The following is a 20375-nucleotide window of genomic DNA, read 5'->3' as shown; positions in this document are numbered from 1 at the left end:
TGTTGTTGTTCTGTAGGAGTTTTTAAAGTGTGTGTGTATGTGTTGAGAATTGAACTTGGATCCTCGGCAAAACCAGTATGTACTCTTAACTTCTGAGCCATCTCTCCAGCTTCCCATATAAACCAAACTTTAAACAAATTATTAGTTCCTATGTGTATGTCAAATTTAATTGCTTTCCATGTTTGAAAATTTGCCAAAGTTCAATTAAGATGACATTAGGTACCAGTTATATTTTTCTCCACATTTTTAGCCAAAATTTCTTCAACTAGACTAATAATAACATTCGGTACTATTTTGTTAAGACTGCACACACATACACACACACATACACACGCATACACATATACACATACACACACTTAAAGATAAACTGTCTCTGGATATTTTTGTTACATTTATCCTAAGACTGGAGGGGGAAATCAGGCAAAAAAATCTTTATTTGGTAGGCTGTCTCATGCCTGCGACTTTATAGAAGCTAGAGACACTCCAAAGAGCAAGATTTGCCTTTAAGGTGATAAAGCCAAGCCAATGTACATAAGTGACCATCCAGCCACAAGACCACAAGAGATTTATATATAAAGAGAGATTTCCTTTAGGTTTTCCTATTTTATATCATAAACAGGCACCCTCTTCCCACCGCTTCCATTTACCATCATTTGATTTACTCACCCAGGTAAAGCCAGGGAACACCTGGCTCTTGGAGAACCCTACCACCCCACCACTGTTTTATACAACCCTCCTTAAGACAGCATTGAGTTGCTATCAGTGTACTGAACAAATAACTCTTAAGTGCTTCTGTGCACAATGCATGTGCTAGATGCTAGAAAATGGTATATAGGGGTGCTTGTATGGCCTACATTCTGCATGTGAATGCATTTGATTAAAGGAAAAATATCTATAGGAATTACAGCAAAGGCAAAAAAGATAGCTGCCACCTTCCTTTGCTCATAGTTACAGAATATTCTAAATAGGGAAATGGAATAGAATTGAACAGAGAGACATTTCAGTAGTATAGAATAAACCTTTTCCCATAAAAATTGTTTCAAACTGATTGTCTCAATGATCTATCAGTTCTTTATATCCTTCATGGTACTTTTGAAATCCTTAGCATGAATTAGAAATTGTGAGATATTTAATGCTGCAAACCCATCCTCCCAAGGGCACCTTTCTTTTTTCCTTTCTTTCTGTGCTTGGGATTGAACTGGGATTCATATATGCTAGAACAGGACTCTCTCTACCTTGAAGCTGAATCCTCAGCTCCTGTATTATATACTGATCCTTTATAGAAGAAAGAGCAACCTATATAATAAAGTTTTATTACTTTAGTCTAGTAATCCCATGCATAAATAACATAATGGCTCTTAACAATTTAACAGTAGAGAAGCTGAAACTCTGATGAGCTTTTCACTAAATGAAAAGTCACCTTCGGTAACTTTCTGACTGTTTTAGAGTGGATGACACACCATGGCAGTCACACGTCACAGGCATCATTTCCACTGAGATGCAAGACATACTCATTGTGACTTCAAAGGAGAGTGACATAAAGCAAGATGCATATTAAAGAAATTATGTGGAGATAAAAACGCTAATTCTTATGTTTCAATAGTGATAGCTTGAACTATCTCACTGTGCTACACAAATATGTGCAATTTTGCTTCATTTCCAAGAACAAAACTGAAAATGTCCACCTACAGAAGTGGGCTTGTACTTAGCTGCACACTTTATTTATGGGGAATGCAACATCATCTCTCTATAAAAGAAAAGTGAACTTATTATAACTACTATATATAACAAAAAGAACTGTCCTGATGACCTTACATCCACTGCTATCTACTGGAATCTTGTATGAAGGATAAGATGTGCCAGAGCTAATTGATCATCATGTTTCAAATGGAGCACAGAGAACTACAGGCAATCGATAGGATGATGATGCAGCATCTCACAGAAGAGTTTTTAGAAACTGAATAAAATTCTCTTCTCCAAGATCATTCCAGTGGGTATGAATGAGGAATGCAACCGGGAAGTGGTGGCACACACCTTTAATCCCAGCACTTGGGAAGCAGAGGCCGGTGGATTTCTGAGTTTGAGGCCAGCCTGGTCTACAGAGTGAGTTCCAGGATAGCCAGGGCTACAGAGAAACCCTGTCTCAAAAAAACCAAAAACCAAACAAACAAACAAAAAAATAGAATGAGGAATGCACATTATCTTGATTTCTCTGCCCCCGGTGGGTGCAGCATCCTTGCCCCAGAGAGTAAATGGCATTCTGTCAATCCCAGTCTGCCCTGTAAAGGATCGTGAAACACCATGCAGGTATGGTTTGCTTCATCAGGTTACCTTTCACCTGGGAGAGAGAATTACTAAGGAGAAAAGCTAAATATGCATTTCTCTGACTCTTCTGTTGCCTTTGGTAGCATCTATGATGGTTGATGATCACTAGGCTTGGTTCACTTCAGACAGAATTAGAAAACAATTTCTAATTAGGAACTTTACAAGGAAGTATGTGATCTGGACATTAAAGACTAGGAAAAGATGTGAGAGAATACATGGACAGTTTAGACAGACAGGTGGATGTTAAATGCCTGCCAGTATATTTAAGGAAATAAAGTCTATGAAGTGCCATTGCAATTTGAAGTTAAAAAAAAAAAAGTGAAACAAAAAAAAATGTTGAGTAACTCACAATTCTACTTTTGGGATAAGCAGTTATCAGTCACTTTGATCTTCAAGGAAACTACCTCCTTAATTGAATAATAACACGTGACCGAATGCATGGAGTACATGATGTCATCAAGAAGTCTGATTGGAAGCCAAGCATGATGGCACATGTCTGTAACTCCTAATCTTGAGAAGCCAGGGCAGGAGGACTGCTGCAAATTTGGAGTTACACTGGGGTGTAGGATAAGTTCTAAGTGAGTCTCGGCTGCTCAATGAGAAAAATAAATAAATAATAAGACCTTGTGATTTGGAAAAGTATGAGGCGCTCCATATAGACTGGGGGATGTTTTAGTCCAATCAAGACTTTTGGGTATCTATGTTCTGATAAAGCAGCCAGTTTGTAAAGCTCCACTTAGGCCCGTGAGCTGTCTTGTAAACTCAATGATTTCACATTTCATTCACACATAGATGGTTCACCACTCATGACTGTGATTACCTCAAAATGATGTTTCTGTTGTCACCATTCTATTTTATACAACGTGAAGTGAATTCTATCTTTTAAAAGCTCTAAAAAATAGAAGCGTTGGTAAACTTCTTCACATGGAAAAATAAAGGAAAAAGAGAGAATCAGTTTGGGTTATATGATCAAAGCAAAATGAGATTTGTCAATCCCTTTCATCTCTGAAAGCTAGAATACCTTTGCTGACAATAAAAACAGAAATGAAATGAGTGCAGGCATAAATTGCTTCACTTGTAGTCAATTCACAGTGGTATTTAATGGTTGATCATTTGTTTAACGGTGATGATTTTTTTTTTGGTTGTGGTGATTGAAGTGGGGTCACTTGTGTCCTAGGCAAACACTCTCCCACTGAGCTACATCTCCAGCCCTAAGTATTTTCACTGATAATGGAGAGGTATTGTTTTTTTCCTTTGTTGCTTCTGGCTTAAAAGGAAGCTAGAGTATTGGAAAAGTGGATCAGAAATGTTTGCATATTTGACTGGGTGCTGCCAAATCCATTTCTGCCTTCTGTGACCCCTCTTGACTCTGCCTTAGTTTCTAGCACTAACTTCTGTACCTGAAGTGGTTGGTAAGTTGTGGCAGGAGCACATTCTTTTAAATCCCTCTCCTTTAAGGTGTATTACTACCATTCTGAGTCTGGGCTGGCACCATGACTACTTAACTACTAAGAAGAATGATAATATCTTGTGCAAGTCTTATAGCAAGAGTGGTAGTTTGAGCTTCCTGTTTCTGGGGATATACAGTTCTCATCAACAACTGCCATGCTGTGAGAAACTCAAGCCCAGAGGAGAAGCCCCATACTGGTATACCATTTGACATTCATGATGCTCCCAGCTGATGTCTGGTTTCCGGTGGTGTGAGCCATCTTGAATGTTCTAGCCTCATTGTGCCTTGAGCTGATTGCAGCCCCAGTTGGCATCAAAGGAGCAGTAGAAGCACCCAGCTGACCCTAGTCAGCCTGCAGCCTAGTCGTGGTGCTTCTAATGCTATTTCAGAACAGTTGCTTTCACAGCAGTCTATAATTGAAATATCTTCCCCCGAAGAGTCCTGGGAACCTAGGCTGTGGGAGAACTCATTCACTTAAACTATAAAAATATAATCTTTGGATTTATGTCTAATCCTCATAACTAAATTTTGAATGTCACTTGACAAAACTTAAGGCACTTTTTTTTTCTTAGAAAGTAGACACCTTTAAGTTTTCTTATGTGAGTCTTATATTTATAGTTGTATATTCTAGTACCTTTATTCTCCCAGTGAACTGATACATAAAAAATACATAATAGGTATTTTTTTTTAAGAAAAGGAATACTGTTTTTATTGGGGGGATTGTTTTTTTATTTTGATTCATTTTTCATTTTTCCCAGTAGAAACAGCATGAGCCTGGCCTTCTTAAAATTTTACCCTTCTCGTTTAATAGTTATTTCCTGCTTAAACTACGTGAACTACCTGTCTCTTCATTTTTCAAGGTGAATGGACTTTAAAGGATGAGAGATCAGACATAATGTGTATTATGAACTTGAGAGTTCCTGGCACATAGGTGGAGCTCAATAAACATAGCTTTTATGATTTCAAAGGAGGTGGTAATTATAGGGTTTTAAAAAGCAGTAAGATTTTTGTCTCATTTCATGTTTCTAAGAGCACATGGGAATGGGTGTTCCTGAGTTTCATTAAGGTGGACTTTACAGGGTTAACAATGGTCTGCCCTTGAAGCTCTCCCTATAAACAAATATATTGTGTCCCAAGAAGTGTCTGGCGTAGCCCCATGGATGCTGGCTTCCTCATACTTTATTGCTGAGAAGGATCTGAGGGAGGGTGGGAGGCAACTTCTGGCACCTGGTCCCCAGGGAAGAAGTAATGGAGAATTCCTTTTTTTTTCTTTCTTTTTTTTATTTCTATCCTCCCTTTCCCACGTCAGTTCTTTTTCTAACTTAATCGAAAAGAATAGCAAAACATAATAGTTTTATAGGATTTCTGCAGGCTGATAGGAGCCACAAAGCTCACAAAATACACCTCCGAGGAGGGAGCGTACATCCTAAAGTCTGACTCGTGTAATCTGAGCCCAAGGATAGACGTGACAGGCCTAGGAGTCTAGTCCCTGTCTGGTGTTTTGTCCTAGCCTGTGGGTAACACGATCCTTTTCCTTGTAAGTGACAAGGGTTTTAAATAAGACAGCCGGAGAGTTGGAGAGTCGGCAGCAACCTTCCCTGTGATTAAGGTTAATATGACAACTAGAGAATGAGCCAGCAAGCTTTCTGTGACTGAGGTAAGGCAGGTAATTGCTATTGGTAGGAGTGACATAACACCTTTTCAGAGCTGAGGGTTATGTCCTTGGTGTTCCCTCACACCTGCCAGGCTTGGAGTTACCTGATTCTCTCCAGTCCTTGACATTTAAACGACCTTGGCTATGGATAAGCTCCAGTTCAGTCCTTGAATGTAAGGTTTGAAAGTATAATTAGACATGGTAATCCTTGAAGAAACTATAATAATTGAGTATATCAAGATGCTATTTTTATTTTAATATATACATGAATATTGATAATTAAAATCTTAAGTGCTTTAGTAGGAATTTCTCACAGCAAAAAAATTCATGTCCATCACTAGAATCTTTGTTAAGAAAACTCTCATTTTCTTAAACATCAAGTAAATGAAGCCAGAAGATGATCATATGAACAATATCAAAATACTGGTGCATACACATGCAGGTTGTGTAGAAGTGAACCTACAATGACTCATTTGTGCCTGTGAGCTTGTCATAGTCCTGGTTACAATTATGCAAATCCGGCAAGGCTTTTGTTTGTGGCAGTGTTGGGACTGAAAACATAGTTTAAGATACTAATGCCCTTTGAATCATTCGTAATTGTGGAATAATTTCATCTGGAAGGAAATGATAATATTCTTACCTCCTGGCATGTGAAAAGGCTTAAATATATTTCAAAGCAGTTGGAACTCTGCTGCACAAAATGAATTGTACTTAATGCAGATTTCCTTAAGAGTTGAGCATTGCCTCTCATTGCCCTGGGTCTGCATGGGATGGCGATGTAGTAGTCTGGATTTAGAAAGAGTTTGTAAGGACTCCCCCCCCACCACACACACACATTGACATAGTTCCTTGGAAGCCATTTGGTTCCCTGGAAGCCGCTTGGATGTCCATGCAACGTAAAGTGGCTTCAACATTCAGATGTACAGAACAGACCCTGGCATACCACAGAATGTCCCCTGGAGCCTGTGCTCTCTCTTAGACATGTTGAGTCTCTTCCATTTCTTCCTGCACTTCAAGTCCTGTTTCAAAACAAACAAACAAACAAACAAACAAACAAAAACTCAGCAGGGAAGTCATCTGTAAACTGCAGCTACTGAAACCTAATCCACAAGGCATGCTCTTAGAGAAAATTCTCAGTACTGGCAGTGCGATTATAGCTGAGGAGATGTGGTGTGTATTACAGTGTCCAGGGAATTCAAGCCGCCTCTGCAGGGTGGAGTCAACAGGAAAGGCTAATTTGAAAATGAAGCGGTAGATAGTGTAAGTGTTCCTTCCTCTTACGTTGACGTTATTCTAGCCTACTCTGGATGGACTAAGGAGATCGAAAATGTAAAGAACAGAAAGACACTCGGGCTTTTTCCCTTCCCCCACACCCCTACACCCCACCCTGCCCCAGCACACACTCAGCATTTTGCAATGAACATTGCGAAGTATTTAGCCATAGGGAGGGAGTGAAGGCAGAGCTGTCCATGGTTTAGAAAACAGTGCTCTAACTGCTGGTTGAAAACCGGGTAATAAGAGTCCTGTTAGTGAACAAAACTTATTAGAGAACTGGCTACGGAAGGAATGCCGCTCAGCAGCAGGCAGGAAGAAACTGCTGTTGCAAAGCCTACCTCTCTGGGGAGGAGTCAGAGATCAGACTTTGCCAAGCCTCAGGTCTAACCCAGAAGGTCCCACCTCCACCCTCCACCCCCACCCCCCTCCATCTCAGCTTTGTTAGATTGCTAGCATCGATCCCTGGCTTTTTCTGACCCCACAGTGGGTGTAGAGAAGAGAGCCAGCAAGACTGAAAGCAAGCAAGGTGGAGTGTGGGGTGGGAGACTGGGGCCTGCTTTGGTAGAGGGAAATAAAGGGGGGAGGGGAGGAGGCCAGGGGGAGACCCAGTTTAGCTGGTTCCCGGCTGCTTCCCTTTTCTCTGGCCTTTATTCCTTGTAATTGGATAAAATAGGAACTCACTGGCGGACCTGCGTTGCTGGGTGAACTGTACTTATTAGAGACCAGTTAGCAATAGAGTGGGGACTGGGGAGGGGGTGCACAGGAGAGAGAGAGAAGAGGGGAGAGAAAGAGAGTGAGAATATACCATTAGGATGAGGAGGAGGGAAGAAGAGGAAGAAGCTATGAAGAAGGAAGATTGCAGAGGAAAAAGTGACTGAGCGCAAGAAGGACAAAGAGGAGTGGTTGGGGGTGGGGGTGGAGGCAGGGCGGGGAAGGGAGTTACCGCCCCTCCTGGCTCCTCCTGCCCTCGCATCCTTGTGCAATGGTACTGTTTGCAGGGATGCTCAGAGGGCAGGCACCTGCTGCTCTGTAATGATTCAGCCTCTTTCAGCCCCTGCGTTAACACGACAGGATGCTGTTGCTACTGTCGCTGCTGCCTCTCCTGCCGCCGCCGCTGCTGCCGCCGCCGCCTCCTCTGGTCTTGCTTTTGCTTTTACTTCTCCTGCATGACAGTTGTTTTCTTCCTCTAAGCAGACACCAGCTTCAGACGCTTGAGGTGAGAAACATGCCTTTCAGTTTGGGATACTGGTTTACTTAATCGGCTAGGCATCAGCTTGCTTCCTATTTTGTTCCCCTGCCTTCTTGACCAACCGGGATGGTTTGGAGAAGCCTTTGAAAGAACTGAAAAAGTGTCCCAGAAACAACAGCTCAAGATATTTCGGTACACTTCTATTTCATAGTTGCTAGAAGCCCTTTCTTTTTCAGTTTTTTCTTTTTCTTTTTCTTTTTTTCTTTTTTTCTTTTTCTTGCTTCCTCCCAAGCGTTCTTACTTTGGATAATGGCCTTGGACTTAGGTGCCTTATCGATTTCCCCCGTCAAGATGCTGTATCATTTGGTTGGGGGGAGCTCTGCATGATAATGCACCGTGAGAGAGGCCGGGCCTTCTGGAGGTGAGCCGATGGAGATTTATTCCCCAGACATGTCTGAGGGAGCTGGCGGGAGGTCCTCCAGCCCCTCCACTCAGCTGAGTGCAGACCCATCTCTCGATGGGCTTCCGGCAGCGGAACATATGCCAGACACCCACACAGAAGATGGGAGAAGCCCTAGACTCCTGGGCCTGGCGGTGCCCTGCTGTGTGTGCCTGGAAGCTGAGCGTCTGAGAGGGTGTCTCAACTCCGAGAAGATCTGCATTGTCCCCATTCTGGCTTGCCTAGTCAGCCTCTGCCTCTGCATTGCTGGCCTAAAGTGGGTATTTGTGGACAAGATATTTGAATACGACTCTCCTACCCACCTTGACCCTGGGGGGTTAGGCCAGGACCCTGTTATTTCTCTGGATCCAACTGCTGCCTCAGCTGTTTTGGTATCATCCGGGGCATACACTTCACCTGTCTCTAAGGCTCAGTCTGAAGCTGAGGCTCATGTTACAGTGCAAGGTGACCACGTTGCTGTGGCCTCTGAACCTTCAGCAGTACCGACCCGGAAGAACCGGCTATCTGCTTTTCCTCCCCTACACTCTACCGCACCGCCCTTCCCTTCCCCAGCTCGGACCCCTGAGGTGAGAACACCCAAGTCAGGAACTCAGCCACAAACAACAGAAACTAATCTGCAAACTGCTCCTAAACTTTGTAAGTAGTGAGAGAGAAAGAGAGACTGATGGTGGCTTAAAAGTAAGGGTGGGCGGGAGCTTCTAGAGGGTCATCTATTTCCTTTGCGTTTACATTTTAACCTGGGAGGTTTTATCTGGTGAATCACGTGAGAGGGAAAAAAACAAAATAAAACAATTTTACAAACCCCCTAGGATGAATCAGGTCTTTTAACAGCAACTCCATTTGGCCAGGTTGCTAAGTCTGAGGTTGTCAATCAAGAAGTACAAGCATCTTTAAGTCGGGCTTTGGATGTAAGCTAAGTTCAATTGATTTACAGTAGTTTTAGAAGTTGATATCTGACTGTCCTTCATATTTTAATAGGCGTGTAAGTTCTGTATGCCAATAGATAATTTGGTATTGTCCCCTGCCAAACGCTCCGTAGGGTTTCTTTGGCCTTTCTCCTTCCTATTCTCCCTGGAGCCCCAAGCTGTCTGTCATCTTTCTCTAGCTCTTCCGCCTGCCTCTCCATCACATCTCTGCACGTCTGAATTGTCATTGTTTGGTTCTGATACTGCAGCAAGTCCTCCCTCTGCTGTCCTCTGACCATTGCTATATGGCACAGGTCATACTTTGGGTTACTGAGAGCTGACCAGAGGCAGTTTGTGTTTTGTTCCAGACAGACTGCCGTTCTTCACAGAGAGATTTTCCTAAATGAGTTTTGTCTTCTTTTGTAATCAGGTATTTAAATAGATTCCTTGCTAGCCATTAAAATCTGTGAGGACTATTAACAAGGTGCCTCCTCCCTCCTTTATTTTTATTTTTTTATTTTTTGAATGTGTGTGTCATTTAACCCCATCTTGTTGCAAAAGCCTGGTTTAATAAACTGTGAGCGAAAAGACTCCACGCTATTAAAACAATCTGGAATGAAACACTGGTGTGTGCAGAGGCCATGGCCTTAGCTTTATGATGGAAAGTTGACAGTCGTGGGATGATAACTAGCCAGATTGTTCCAAATGTCAGGACCGAGCTGTTTTATTGGCTACAATACTTAAAGAAATGTTTTCAGTGTTTTCTGTTTCTGTCTTTGCCACTCTTTAATATTATCATCAATGAGTTTACGTAGTAGGAAAAAACCTAAGAAATGATAGAGTTTGATTCTCAACAATGCATGTAAGGCACTTTATTGTTAGAAGGAGCTGAAGGCAGAGAGTGTGTAATAAAGCACCCCTTCAGTTTTCCCTCTAGACTGTAAGGAAGAGTAAATAAGACCTCCTTCACGCAGTACTGTTCAGAATGAAGTCGTGCAGTGTGCTAGAGAAACTCAGGAAAAAAAAACTTGATATGTGCACGAGATTCAAGATCGTTTGACCATCTTTCAGCTTCAGTGCAAAGACTTCAAAAGGATGCCTGCGTCTCCAGGTATAATTAGGAGAGTCTCCTATGCGCAGACACTGCTTTGCATCTTCATCAACTCCCTAAAGCTTCGTTAAAAACCTGACAGACTCTCTGCCTTTGCTGCCTCTTCCCACCTGGCAAAGTGACCGGGAAATAATCCCCAGATGAAATGATGGGCTATAAAAAGCAAGTGCAGATCCTGCAGAGAGGCTGCGTGCATTCTCCACACAGGCGGACAAGGTTACCTCTTTGTCTTTATTGTTTTCAATGGAAAGCTTCAGTTGAAATGTGCATTGGTTGAAGTGCTGGGAAAAACTAAGGTAGCTCTTTGAGAAACTCTTCAGACAAACTGCAATTTTGTCATCTGATGAACAGACAAAGAAACAGATAGCACACATCCCTGAAGTGGGTCCCTATGAGAAAGCCCTTGGAACTTTTAAGAAATTGGTTTTGAAGAGAAATTCTACTAAGTGTTTTCCTAGGCTATATATTCCAATCCAACCCACCGCATTTGTCTCTGTCTGTCTGTCTGTCTGTCTGTCTGTCTGTCTGTCTCTGTCTCTGTGTCTCTGTGTCTCTCTGTATCTCTTTGTGTCTCTGTTTCCTGTCTTCTCTCTCTCTCTCTCTCTCTCTCTCTCTCTCTCTCTCTCTCTCTCTCTCTCTCTCCTTTTTTTTCCTAGCCAAGGCATTGATTTTTATGGCATTAGCAATAAGTAGGGAAGATTTACTGCTGCTTAAAAGCCTCACAGAAGCCACCTCTGGCCCGAGCGCAGCTGCAGCATTCTGAAATATGTCTAGCACAATGTCTGCGAAGCAGTTTTCTCTTGAAAAGTTGGCAGGGCGGGGAGGACAGTTGGTTAACGCTCTAGACCTGCAGGGTTCTCTATGGGAAAAACTTAACTTTTTGCACTTAGCAAGACTCAGCATCTGTCAGTCGAGGCTCTTTGAGTCCCGGAATGTTGGTTTGCAGACCTGCCATTCGTTGCCTTTCTGTTGTTTAGAAAGACTGTGGTCATTAAGTGAAGGGACAAGACAATGCTTAGCCTGGTGCCGTCATCTCTGCGTTTTCTGGGTCGGTTTAGAAAGTTCAGTTTAGCTTTAGAAAGAACTGGGCTTTCATTCACTGTGCAGGTCTGACATGAGCTTTGCTATGATGGCTTTGGTTTTCAAGTGACATGATTGTCTCTGAAACATACTCTGCCATGGTTTCAAGATGGCGCCCTCCCTTTCCCCGAGTTTCTTCTGTCTCAGCATAGTCAGCACCTCAAGCACAGAGCCATAGCCTTCAAGGTCATTGTCTGTGCAGGGCTAATTGATTCTTCTTCATCCTGGAGCCTCAGAAACTGGATGAGTAGCAGACATAGCATTTTCATCTGCTTTCTGAGTCCCAGGCCCAATTGACTGCCCTGCCTTGAGATTTTTATTTTATAAATACTAGGATTATTCATATCTTCAAGGACTCTGGACAGGTTCTCTATCTTTGGTAGAATAAAAGACAAAACATAGCAATCTTTTTAATTGCCTGCAGGTAGAATATCTATGTTAGGATGCTAAAAATAGAGGATTTTTTTCATAAGGTAATATAATTTCTCATGTTTTCACTCTATTAAGTACTCAACCAGACTTTAAGAAATTAAATGCAAAACTGGAATGAAAACATCTGCACTTATATTTTTTATTCTAAAGCTTTTATCATCACAATGGCTATATTGTCATATTAATCTTATAGTTAATATACAGTCACATAATAATGGAAACTCTTGTGCCTCTGTGTTGTTCTAGTATAAACCCAAGGCCTCATGTGTGCTGGATATATGGTCTATTGCATCCCCAGTCTGAACCATTAACTTTTTTCTTTATCTAAGCTTTAAAACTTTTTTCCTGTCCACCATTTATATGAATAGAGCTGACTTTGGGGAAGTCAGAAGCTTCTATGGCCAGAAAACGAGCTGACTAATTAGCTTTTAGCCAGGAAACTGTGGTACCATTCTGAAAGAAATTGCTTTTTAGATGTTAGACCCTACTTGGAAACAGACTCGTAGAGACAACAGTATATTGGTATTTTTATTTGGGCCAAATTTGTTTTGCTTTGTCTTAAATCTTCACTGGGTTGCTAGAGAGCTATTGTTACCACAGCAACAGTTTGGTTGGACCCTGCCATCTGTACAAGATGAGCATGATGAGCTGACAATCCCAAATCATCTCTTCCCTTGATTTCAAAGGACCTTCCATTTTTAATTCAAGTGGATCCTTCTCCTCTGTCTTGCTGACTGGAAGGTGTTTGGAACAGTGCATGTCTAGTAACTTCTCTCTACCTTAACCCTCACTTGTTTCAACTGGAAGACAGTAAGAATGGCAAGAGGCTGACAAATGGCTCCAGTGTGAGCCAAATGATTAAAAAGGATGAATGCAATGCTTTTACTCTAATTCCTAACCTGAAGTATTCTTTGACATAAAACCACAGAAGATATAGTATCTGGCACTCCTGACTTTTGGTGTGATTCAATCATGTGCACACATGAGCACGCGTGCATGCATACCACACACACACACTCACACACAAATGCACACATACACTCTCACACGTACAAACACACCCATAGACATAGACACACACACACACACAATCACAGACACACATACAACATGCTTCTACAATCACCACTATTTCCTCCTATCATCTCATCCTTCGTGCTTGAGACTTGTAGCTGGAGACCACCTCCACTAAAATGGCATTTCCTCTCATCTTCCTGTTCTTTTTGATTGAGTTTTCTAACACAGTAGTCTTTCCCTCTGTGCTGGTTCATCAGTACAGTGTCCTGCTTGCTGCAGGGAAACAGTTTGCGTTACCCAGGGTGCACTGTTTTCTAAGACGTGGCAGATGGCTGTGTGGCTCACCTCTTCCTTGCATATCACGCTTCTGAGATTTCCTCCGTATTCCTTTGTGATACCCAGATCAATCTTTCTCCATCCCACCTTCCCAGCTCTGTTTTGAGTCTTCCTTATTGCTGTTCCCAGTGCCGTTTGACTTTACACATCAGCATTTCACTACACTTGAAACATGTCTCCCTGTCTTTTCATGGGCCCCTTCATTTCATTTTAATACTGAGTGCTATTTCAAACTATTGTCTCCAGCTAGTAAAAGCACATCCGTGTTTCTTTTTACAACAGTCAACTTAAGCTCCCTTCCCTCTCCTCATCTGGCCTTCTTTTCCTTCCCTGTGCTAGATGCAGCTTCTCTGCTGACTCAGCAGTATTTCTGTGCCTGTCACCAATTAAGCACTTCCAGAAAGTGATTATGTCCTCAGCCAAGCACCTGAGTTCTTTCTTCCTCTTAGCGACACTTCAGTGTAGTATCCCCTCAACGCAGGAAGGAAGAGATTGTACTGATTGAATAACCAATGCATTAAAAAGTTAATGGCTGTCTGGGCGCCCCCTGAAAGCTCAGGTTCTCTCTGAGCCCATGGAACTTTCTAGTAAACCATAAAATGGACCACATCTAGTTTTATGCTTGCTTTTTTCATTTTGTATATTCGTTCTGTTCAGTATGGCAGGTGTTCTCCTACGATTTCCTCCTCTTTGCCCTTCAGCAAGTGCCTGTTAAGTGTACAGCATGGGCTTGCCACTGTATGTGTACTGTATGTGTCTAGACACCTGTGTGGTAGTGAAATCTGTGGGGGTGGATGGCAAGAGGCATCATGGCTTCCTAGATCTTAAGTTCTGGTGAAATACTAGGGCTCGTTTTGGGATACATCTATATTTTTTTATACACACACATTTTCTCATACTGGCATTCCTTCTCTGGACCTTCATTGAACCCTTTTGCTCTCTGACAGACACTGAACATCTGTCTATGGATGTCCTTTGTCATTTAATGATAATGATCCCACTTCTATAACCAATGAGGCAGGTGACCACTGTGGTACTATTTAATCTATCCCCTTTGAGCAGAACACTCTCTAAATACAGAAGGAAGTGCATGCATAATTCTTCTAGTATATACAAGTTATAAGATTATTTTCTGATTCTAGTGAGCTCGCAACCATAAATAATTTAATTTTTATATTTTGCTCATATTTTCTATGTGTTGTCTTGACTTGTAGAGAACATCGACAGTAATAACATTTTCCCAAGAGTTTTTTGTTTCACTGCCCAGAGAAAGGATAGAGTCTGATCATCACTTATGAGTTCTCGACCTATATAAAGACCTAGGTCTGTATACAATTTAGATGAAGACTGACTGACTTGACTTGAATGAAGTCAGCTGCTGCGATCTTTGTTGTGGCACTGTTGCCCGTGCATGCATCCATGTGTACTCGAATCTGTACATGCATAGGTGTGAATATATGTTTACATGTATATTTTTATGTACACACTTAGAGGTTATATATGAGTAATGCATATGTTGAACAGGTTTTGAGACTGAGTTACCTCCCAAGTGAGGAAATGCGGGACTTGGGATGCAGCGAGTCAGCAATGAAGATCTGTATAATCAGTTAGTATCAGTGAGGAAGATTAAGCTCCAGGACTCCTATCCTTGCTCTGTGACTCCCCCCATTTTTCTAATTATATTTAATAATAAATATTAATATAATTCAGAAAGTTTTAGTTTCTCATTTTTTTTCAAGTTCTAATTAGTATAGCTTTTTATCATTCACAGCAGAGAAAATTTTCCACCTGTGATTTTGATCAGCCCTCTGGCGATTGGACATCATCTTTCAGTGATTAGTATATGAGAGAAGTTTTTTTTTTTTTTCCTAAGCTATCAAAGTCATCCAAACTAAAATGTGTCAGTTGTTGAGAAAGAAATTAATTCTTCATAGAGAGTACTAGAGCAGAGACAGACACTTCAGGGGGATTGTGTGAGCCAAACAAGTTATTAAGTATTTGACCTCTGATAGCCCTCAGAGCGGTGGTCTTCATGCTCGTCTCTTAAGGCATTATTTTACACCCGGTAGACTTGAAACTTAATCCTACCAGTCCCTGTTTATGACTAGCAAGAGCATCCCTCTGAATACGCTTCCTTCTTCCTGTCTAGGAATATGGTGCCCATGTACTAAAGCTCTTAGAGAATTAAATGAAATACTGGAGAGCAACAGATCCCAGGCTTGACACATACTAAATGTTTCCCCTTGTTCTATGCTTGACTATCTTCTTCCAGTTACCCCTTCCCTCTTGTCTTCCTGTCAGTGATGGTTTGTCTATGTTTTAAGAATAAGGACAGCAGTTGGGGACATTTATGCAGACCTTTCATGCAAGGAGGAGGGTTCAAGATGTATATTAATAAAGCCTGCAGGAGAGGCTTGATTTTAAATGATAGTCTACTCTTAGCAACCACGGTAACCTTCAAAGAATCACCCTGGTAATTTGTTTTTTACATTCAAACAAATGGGTCTTTCTTTGCATTTCTGGCTCATATCTGCATATAATCATAAATGTGAACATCTCTAGAAAAAAATGTATAAGGTGTCTTTATAAGTGGATCTGGGAACTGAGTTTAGCCGAAAGAATCATGAATTCTTGCTTTGGAAATAGAGCATGTGCTTTCTCTTTGTTATTCCAAGCTGAGATTTCCTAATCCCAGAAGACATAAATTGAAGCCTGTGGGCTATGTTTAGTATTTTACAAACACATGGAAATAACAGTTTACATAGAATAATTTTATATGAGTTAAATCAAACATAACCATTATTATAATTTAAAATATTTAAATATATGCAATCTATTTGTGCAGATTGAAATAAATAATTCATATAAATAATGAATATCTTTAAATAAAAAGGAAATGATTTTATGATTAATGGATAAAACTGGCTAAATCACTTAAGCTATATGGGAAGAGATTGCTAATTAATAGATTTGGGCAGGAGAGTGGAAGGAAAAAAATGACCTGGGACTATATACAGTAGCCAGAGGTTTGTATAAAGCAAAAGTGACATAAAATCTGTCTTAGAAGCAGAAAGTAATTGTCGCACACACACTGAATTCCATTGTAATGAACTTAAAATGGAGTCTTAATTTGAAGACTATTGATTTCAATCCTATGGAAGATAGTATATTTTTGACCATTTTCAAAGAGAAGCAACTTTGTAAGAGCTTGTCATATATAAAACCATATAGTAATAAGCATAATAAATGGGTTTTCGTTTGTTCTTTCATGTAGAACTAGGAGTAGATTGGGACTTTTATGGTTTGGTCATTCTGATTGCCATTGGTTCAAGTCTGAAAAAAATGTAGTGTAGAAACTGAATTGAGAATCAATAGTGGAGCAGTGTGACAGCCACTTACAAGGCAAGAAGTAATTGATAAGAATCAAGGGCAGATTTTTTTCCTAGGTCAACGGATAGGATGCCTCCTCCAGTGAAGCATTTTGACATTTTCATCAGGAGCATGATGCAAGACAGCAGACTTGATGTGCTGTAGCGTTCTGTAGTAGACATTCGAGTGCTGAATTGCCTTTTTTGGGATGGCCTTGTCCCAGCTGTCAGTTCTCCAGAACAAAAATATCCCTTCCCCAGCTAACATCCTTGTAAAAGAGCATTAAACTGCATATACATTTACATAAATGCACTCAGAAGAACAGAGCAGCACTGAAGACCGCCAAGACAGCTTGGGGGTGGGGATTAGGCAGAAAATCAACAATAGGTTTCTCAAGCCCCAGTGACATTTGGTGTAAGATAATGAGTATCAGTTCTATCTCCCCAGCTTACTTCTCTTCTCCTTTAGTTTTCTTTCTTTCATAGTTCACATCCCATTTACTTTTTTCTATCCTCTATGAGCTAATGGGTCATGGCTATTCTTTAGTGATCTCCCCCAAACACCCCTCCTCCCTGTTCTAAGACCTCTGTCAGGGTTATGGAGTAGGTGGCCCAGAATAGCTGTGTTTTCATTACTGCATGAGTTGGGGGAGAGAGCCCATGAGACCTTACCCACAGACAGGACCACTGTTAGCCTGATGACTTTGATATTGTTCCTTCCTGTGCTAAGTAGCAGGAAGTATTTACGTTATGAAATATGTTGGAGTCACGGCAATAAAAGCACCATAAATAAATGAAATGATATAAGGACGGTAGAACTGAACTCTTGTTAGCATTTGTTTGTAATCCCTTGGTGAGCTTCCTGGGTCATAATTGCTTGCTCTTCTGGGAGCAAAAGGAATTGGCAGCCATTGATTGTTATATGATGCTAAGTTTTGCCTACAAAGCAAATCCTAAGAGTGATTAGTAGCATGATTCACATTGCAACTCTGATCTCCCCTTCACTACAGTCTGTAAAGCTAGGGGCTGTGGTAGATTTTCCAACATACAGCTCTGGGTCTTTTTAAAGAAGAGGCAAAAAAAATATTGTCTGATAATCTGCCAACACATTGTTGAGAAAGTTGAAAAAAATAGTTAAATTTCTTTTATCTTTTTACTTTACTGATAACTGAGAAAGCTCAGTTAAGCTCTGTTCAGTAAGTTCAGGGTTGCAGGAACCTGATCAATAATTTTAGCTGGAGCTTTGGGTTTAATATTCATGCTAATGATTGGGATCATATGACTTTAGCTTCTTAGTATGTTTAAAACTTCACTATTCACGATTGTTGAGTTTTCTATATAGGTAATGTTTTTACTTTGACATTTAATTTATTTTGGGTTGAAATTATAGTAATGACACCTGTCATTGGTATGCTTTTAAATAACACTAAATAGAAAACACTTGCAATGTTGAATTCTGTGATATTTTGAGAATAGATTGCAATCTCAATCAGATATGAAATAGAAATTCTTGTTTTGCTACTAAGCAACCTTAGGCCTTTGTATATTTTAAATTTGCACTGGGTTATTTCATAACTAATATTAGGAATTCAGAGGGTTATGACATCCAGAGGCAGTACCCGCCAAGCCCCCATTAGTACAGAGAAACAGACTCTAATATATTACGTTATTTACCAGCAATTTTACAAAATTACATAATTCAGAGGATACTTAGTGTATTCTATGTTTTCTGCTACATCATATATGTAATTAAATGGTTTTTTACTTTATTTCCAATTTGTACTTCTCCTCAGTGGGGTTTATGGGTCAAATATTTATGAAATTTTACAATTTTATCCATCCATTTTTAAGCAGATTTAACTTTTATCAGAGAATATAGTTTTCCTTTAGAAAGGCTCTGTTCTTTAGGCATCAGTGAGAAGAACTGAAGTGAGAAGGACAGTAATTCCTTGGTTCTCAGGGTCCTTGGGTTTAGTAGGGCAGAGTTGTGTTCCCAGATGTCTTCATTCTCTGTTGCTGCTCTCTCACATGTTCACTGGAGGGTGACAGATCGTTAGACATTGATCATAGCATTGAATGCTCTCTGAGCACATAAACACTCCCGGATTAGTCATTGTCCTTACTAAGACTTGTTTTGAAGCTGATTGCGAAATTGTGTGATTCACAAAGTCAGAGTTCTTTCGTTTGTATTCTTTGAGACTATCATAGTCAATATTTAGGAAACACATCGTTTTGTAAATTCTTCTCTGGTGTGTGACGTCCTCCCACAGAAGGACCCCAGACTTGCTATCTAGGGAACTCCAGCTGTCTGCCACCTTCTCCCCATATGGACCATATTCTCACCAGCTGGGACTAACCCTGGATGTTATTTTATTTCTTCCTGTGATTCTTTTGCTCTTTCTATTTCTCTACAACAAAGTTTTTGTTCCTTGTCATCTTTAACCTTTCCAAATTTTTTTCTTGAACTTGATCTTCTAAATAAGTTATGGTCCCTTGTCCTCCAGCGCTCTCTTGCTTGTTGCCTAAACTGCAGTAGGAATTAACTCCAAAGATGGCTTGTGATGTTCCCACTAGACTGAAGATTTTCTAAGACCTAGAGTTACAGCTAAATTCATGCCTGTGCCCTGGACAGTAACAAATAAAATGTTTTATATGAAATAGTCATGCCCCCTGTATGTTTCTAAGAATAAAAACCATCATGCCAAGGGCTGCCTGAAGGCATATTTTAAATCTATGAATCTAGCCATTGCAAAATTTGTTAGGACAAAATTGGACATTTTAACATAGTTTGGAAAGTCGCATCACCTACCTAATGACCTGAGTCCAATGCATGGGACCCACATGGCAGAACAAGGGAACCATCACCATCTTCGGTAAGTTGTTCTCTGACTACCACACTTAGCATAGCATGCGAGCACACACACACACACACACACACACACACACAAGTATATAAATGTAGTAAATTAGTAAATTTTAGCATTTCCTGGCTTTGAGGTATATAGTCAGCACTCAGGACATTGATATAAGAGGATCAGGAAGGAGTTCAAGGTAAGGCTAGGCTTTACTGTAAATCTGAGGTCATCTTGAGTTAGAAGAGACTGTCTCAGCAAAGAAAGGCAAAAGAACAACAACAACAAAACTAACAAAGATTTATTATCGTAAGACAAAAAGGACTGTAGGCCACAGAGGATTGATCATGTCTACCTTTGAAAGCCAGCCTTGTCTCTGCTGAGTGATAGCTAGCTCTTAAAGGCCCTTTGCCTTCATTTCTTCATTTATAAATAGTATTAACTGTGGTTTAATTTATGCTTCTGTGGGGGACCACATTCGTTAATGAATAGTAAACATTTGTATTAGTCCCTGCCACACAGTGCTCTAAAAAAAAAAAGCTACCATTGCTACGCAGTTTTAAGACTTAACTTTACTTATTTGAATTTGAAACTTTGACTTTACTGTGTCAGGCTTGAGGAAAAAGGAAGGACAGGGCTACTAGAGATATGTCCATAAATACGTGGTGGCATGGCACTACTTTGGTTTAGTGTGGTTTTTATCCCTTTGTGATTTGTGTTACCATCAATTCTGCAATGCCTCCACGAATTAGGAGAGCAGAGAGAGACAGTGAGCAGTCTACCTGCCAGTGAGATGATGAAGCGGCCTGACCCAGGAAGCTGCCCTCGCAGGCACAGGGCCATGCCTTGAACTGTCAGTCATCTGTGTGTCTGAACTGACTTCTGTGACTTTCCCTGCCTTAAAATTCTAGGCCAATC

At 40.7% G+C, this 20375-nt stretch overlaps 1 protein-coding gene across 17 annotated transcripts in view; it reads left to right on the top strand.

Annotated features, from left to right (window-relative positions):
* Nrg1 (neuregulin 1) overlaps window positions 1-20375 on the top strand; it is a 1068405-nt gene that overhangs the window by 955382 nt on the left and 92648 nt on the right. For 7 of the 17 annotated variants that reach the window (XM_031339486.1, XM_031339496.1, XM_031339484.1 and 4 more), the window contains exon 1: window positions 7238-8992. The exons of the other annotated variants lie outside the window; for them this stretch is intronic. In XM_031339486.1, the coding sequence (XP_031195346.1) occupies window positions 8326-8992 (667 nt within the window). In that variant the 5' untranslated portion in view covers window positions 7238-8325. Of the gene's footprint in view, window positions 1-7237; window positions 8993-20375 lie in introns of those variants that run through there. 17 annotated transcript variants of the gene reach the window in all.

This window comes from Mastomys coucha, unplaced genomic scaffold (genome assembly GCF_008632895.1).
Source record: "Mastomys coucha isolate ucsf_1 unplaced genomic scaffold, UCSF_Mcou_1 pScaffold22, whole genome shotgun sequence".
Classification (NCBI taxonomy): Eukaryota; Metazoa; Chordata; class Mammalia; order Rodentia; family Muridae; genus Mastomys; species Mastomys coucha.
This window is presented reverse-complemented; position numbering and strand designations above follow the sequence as displayed.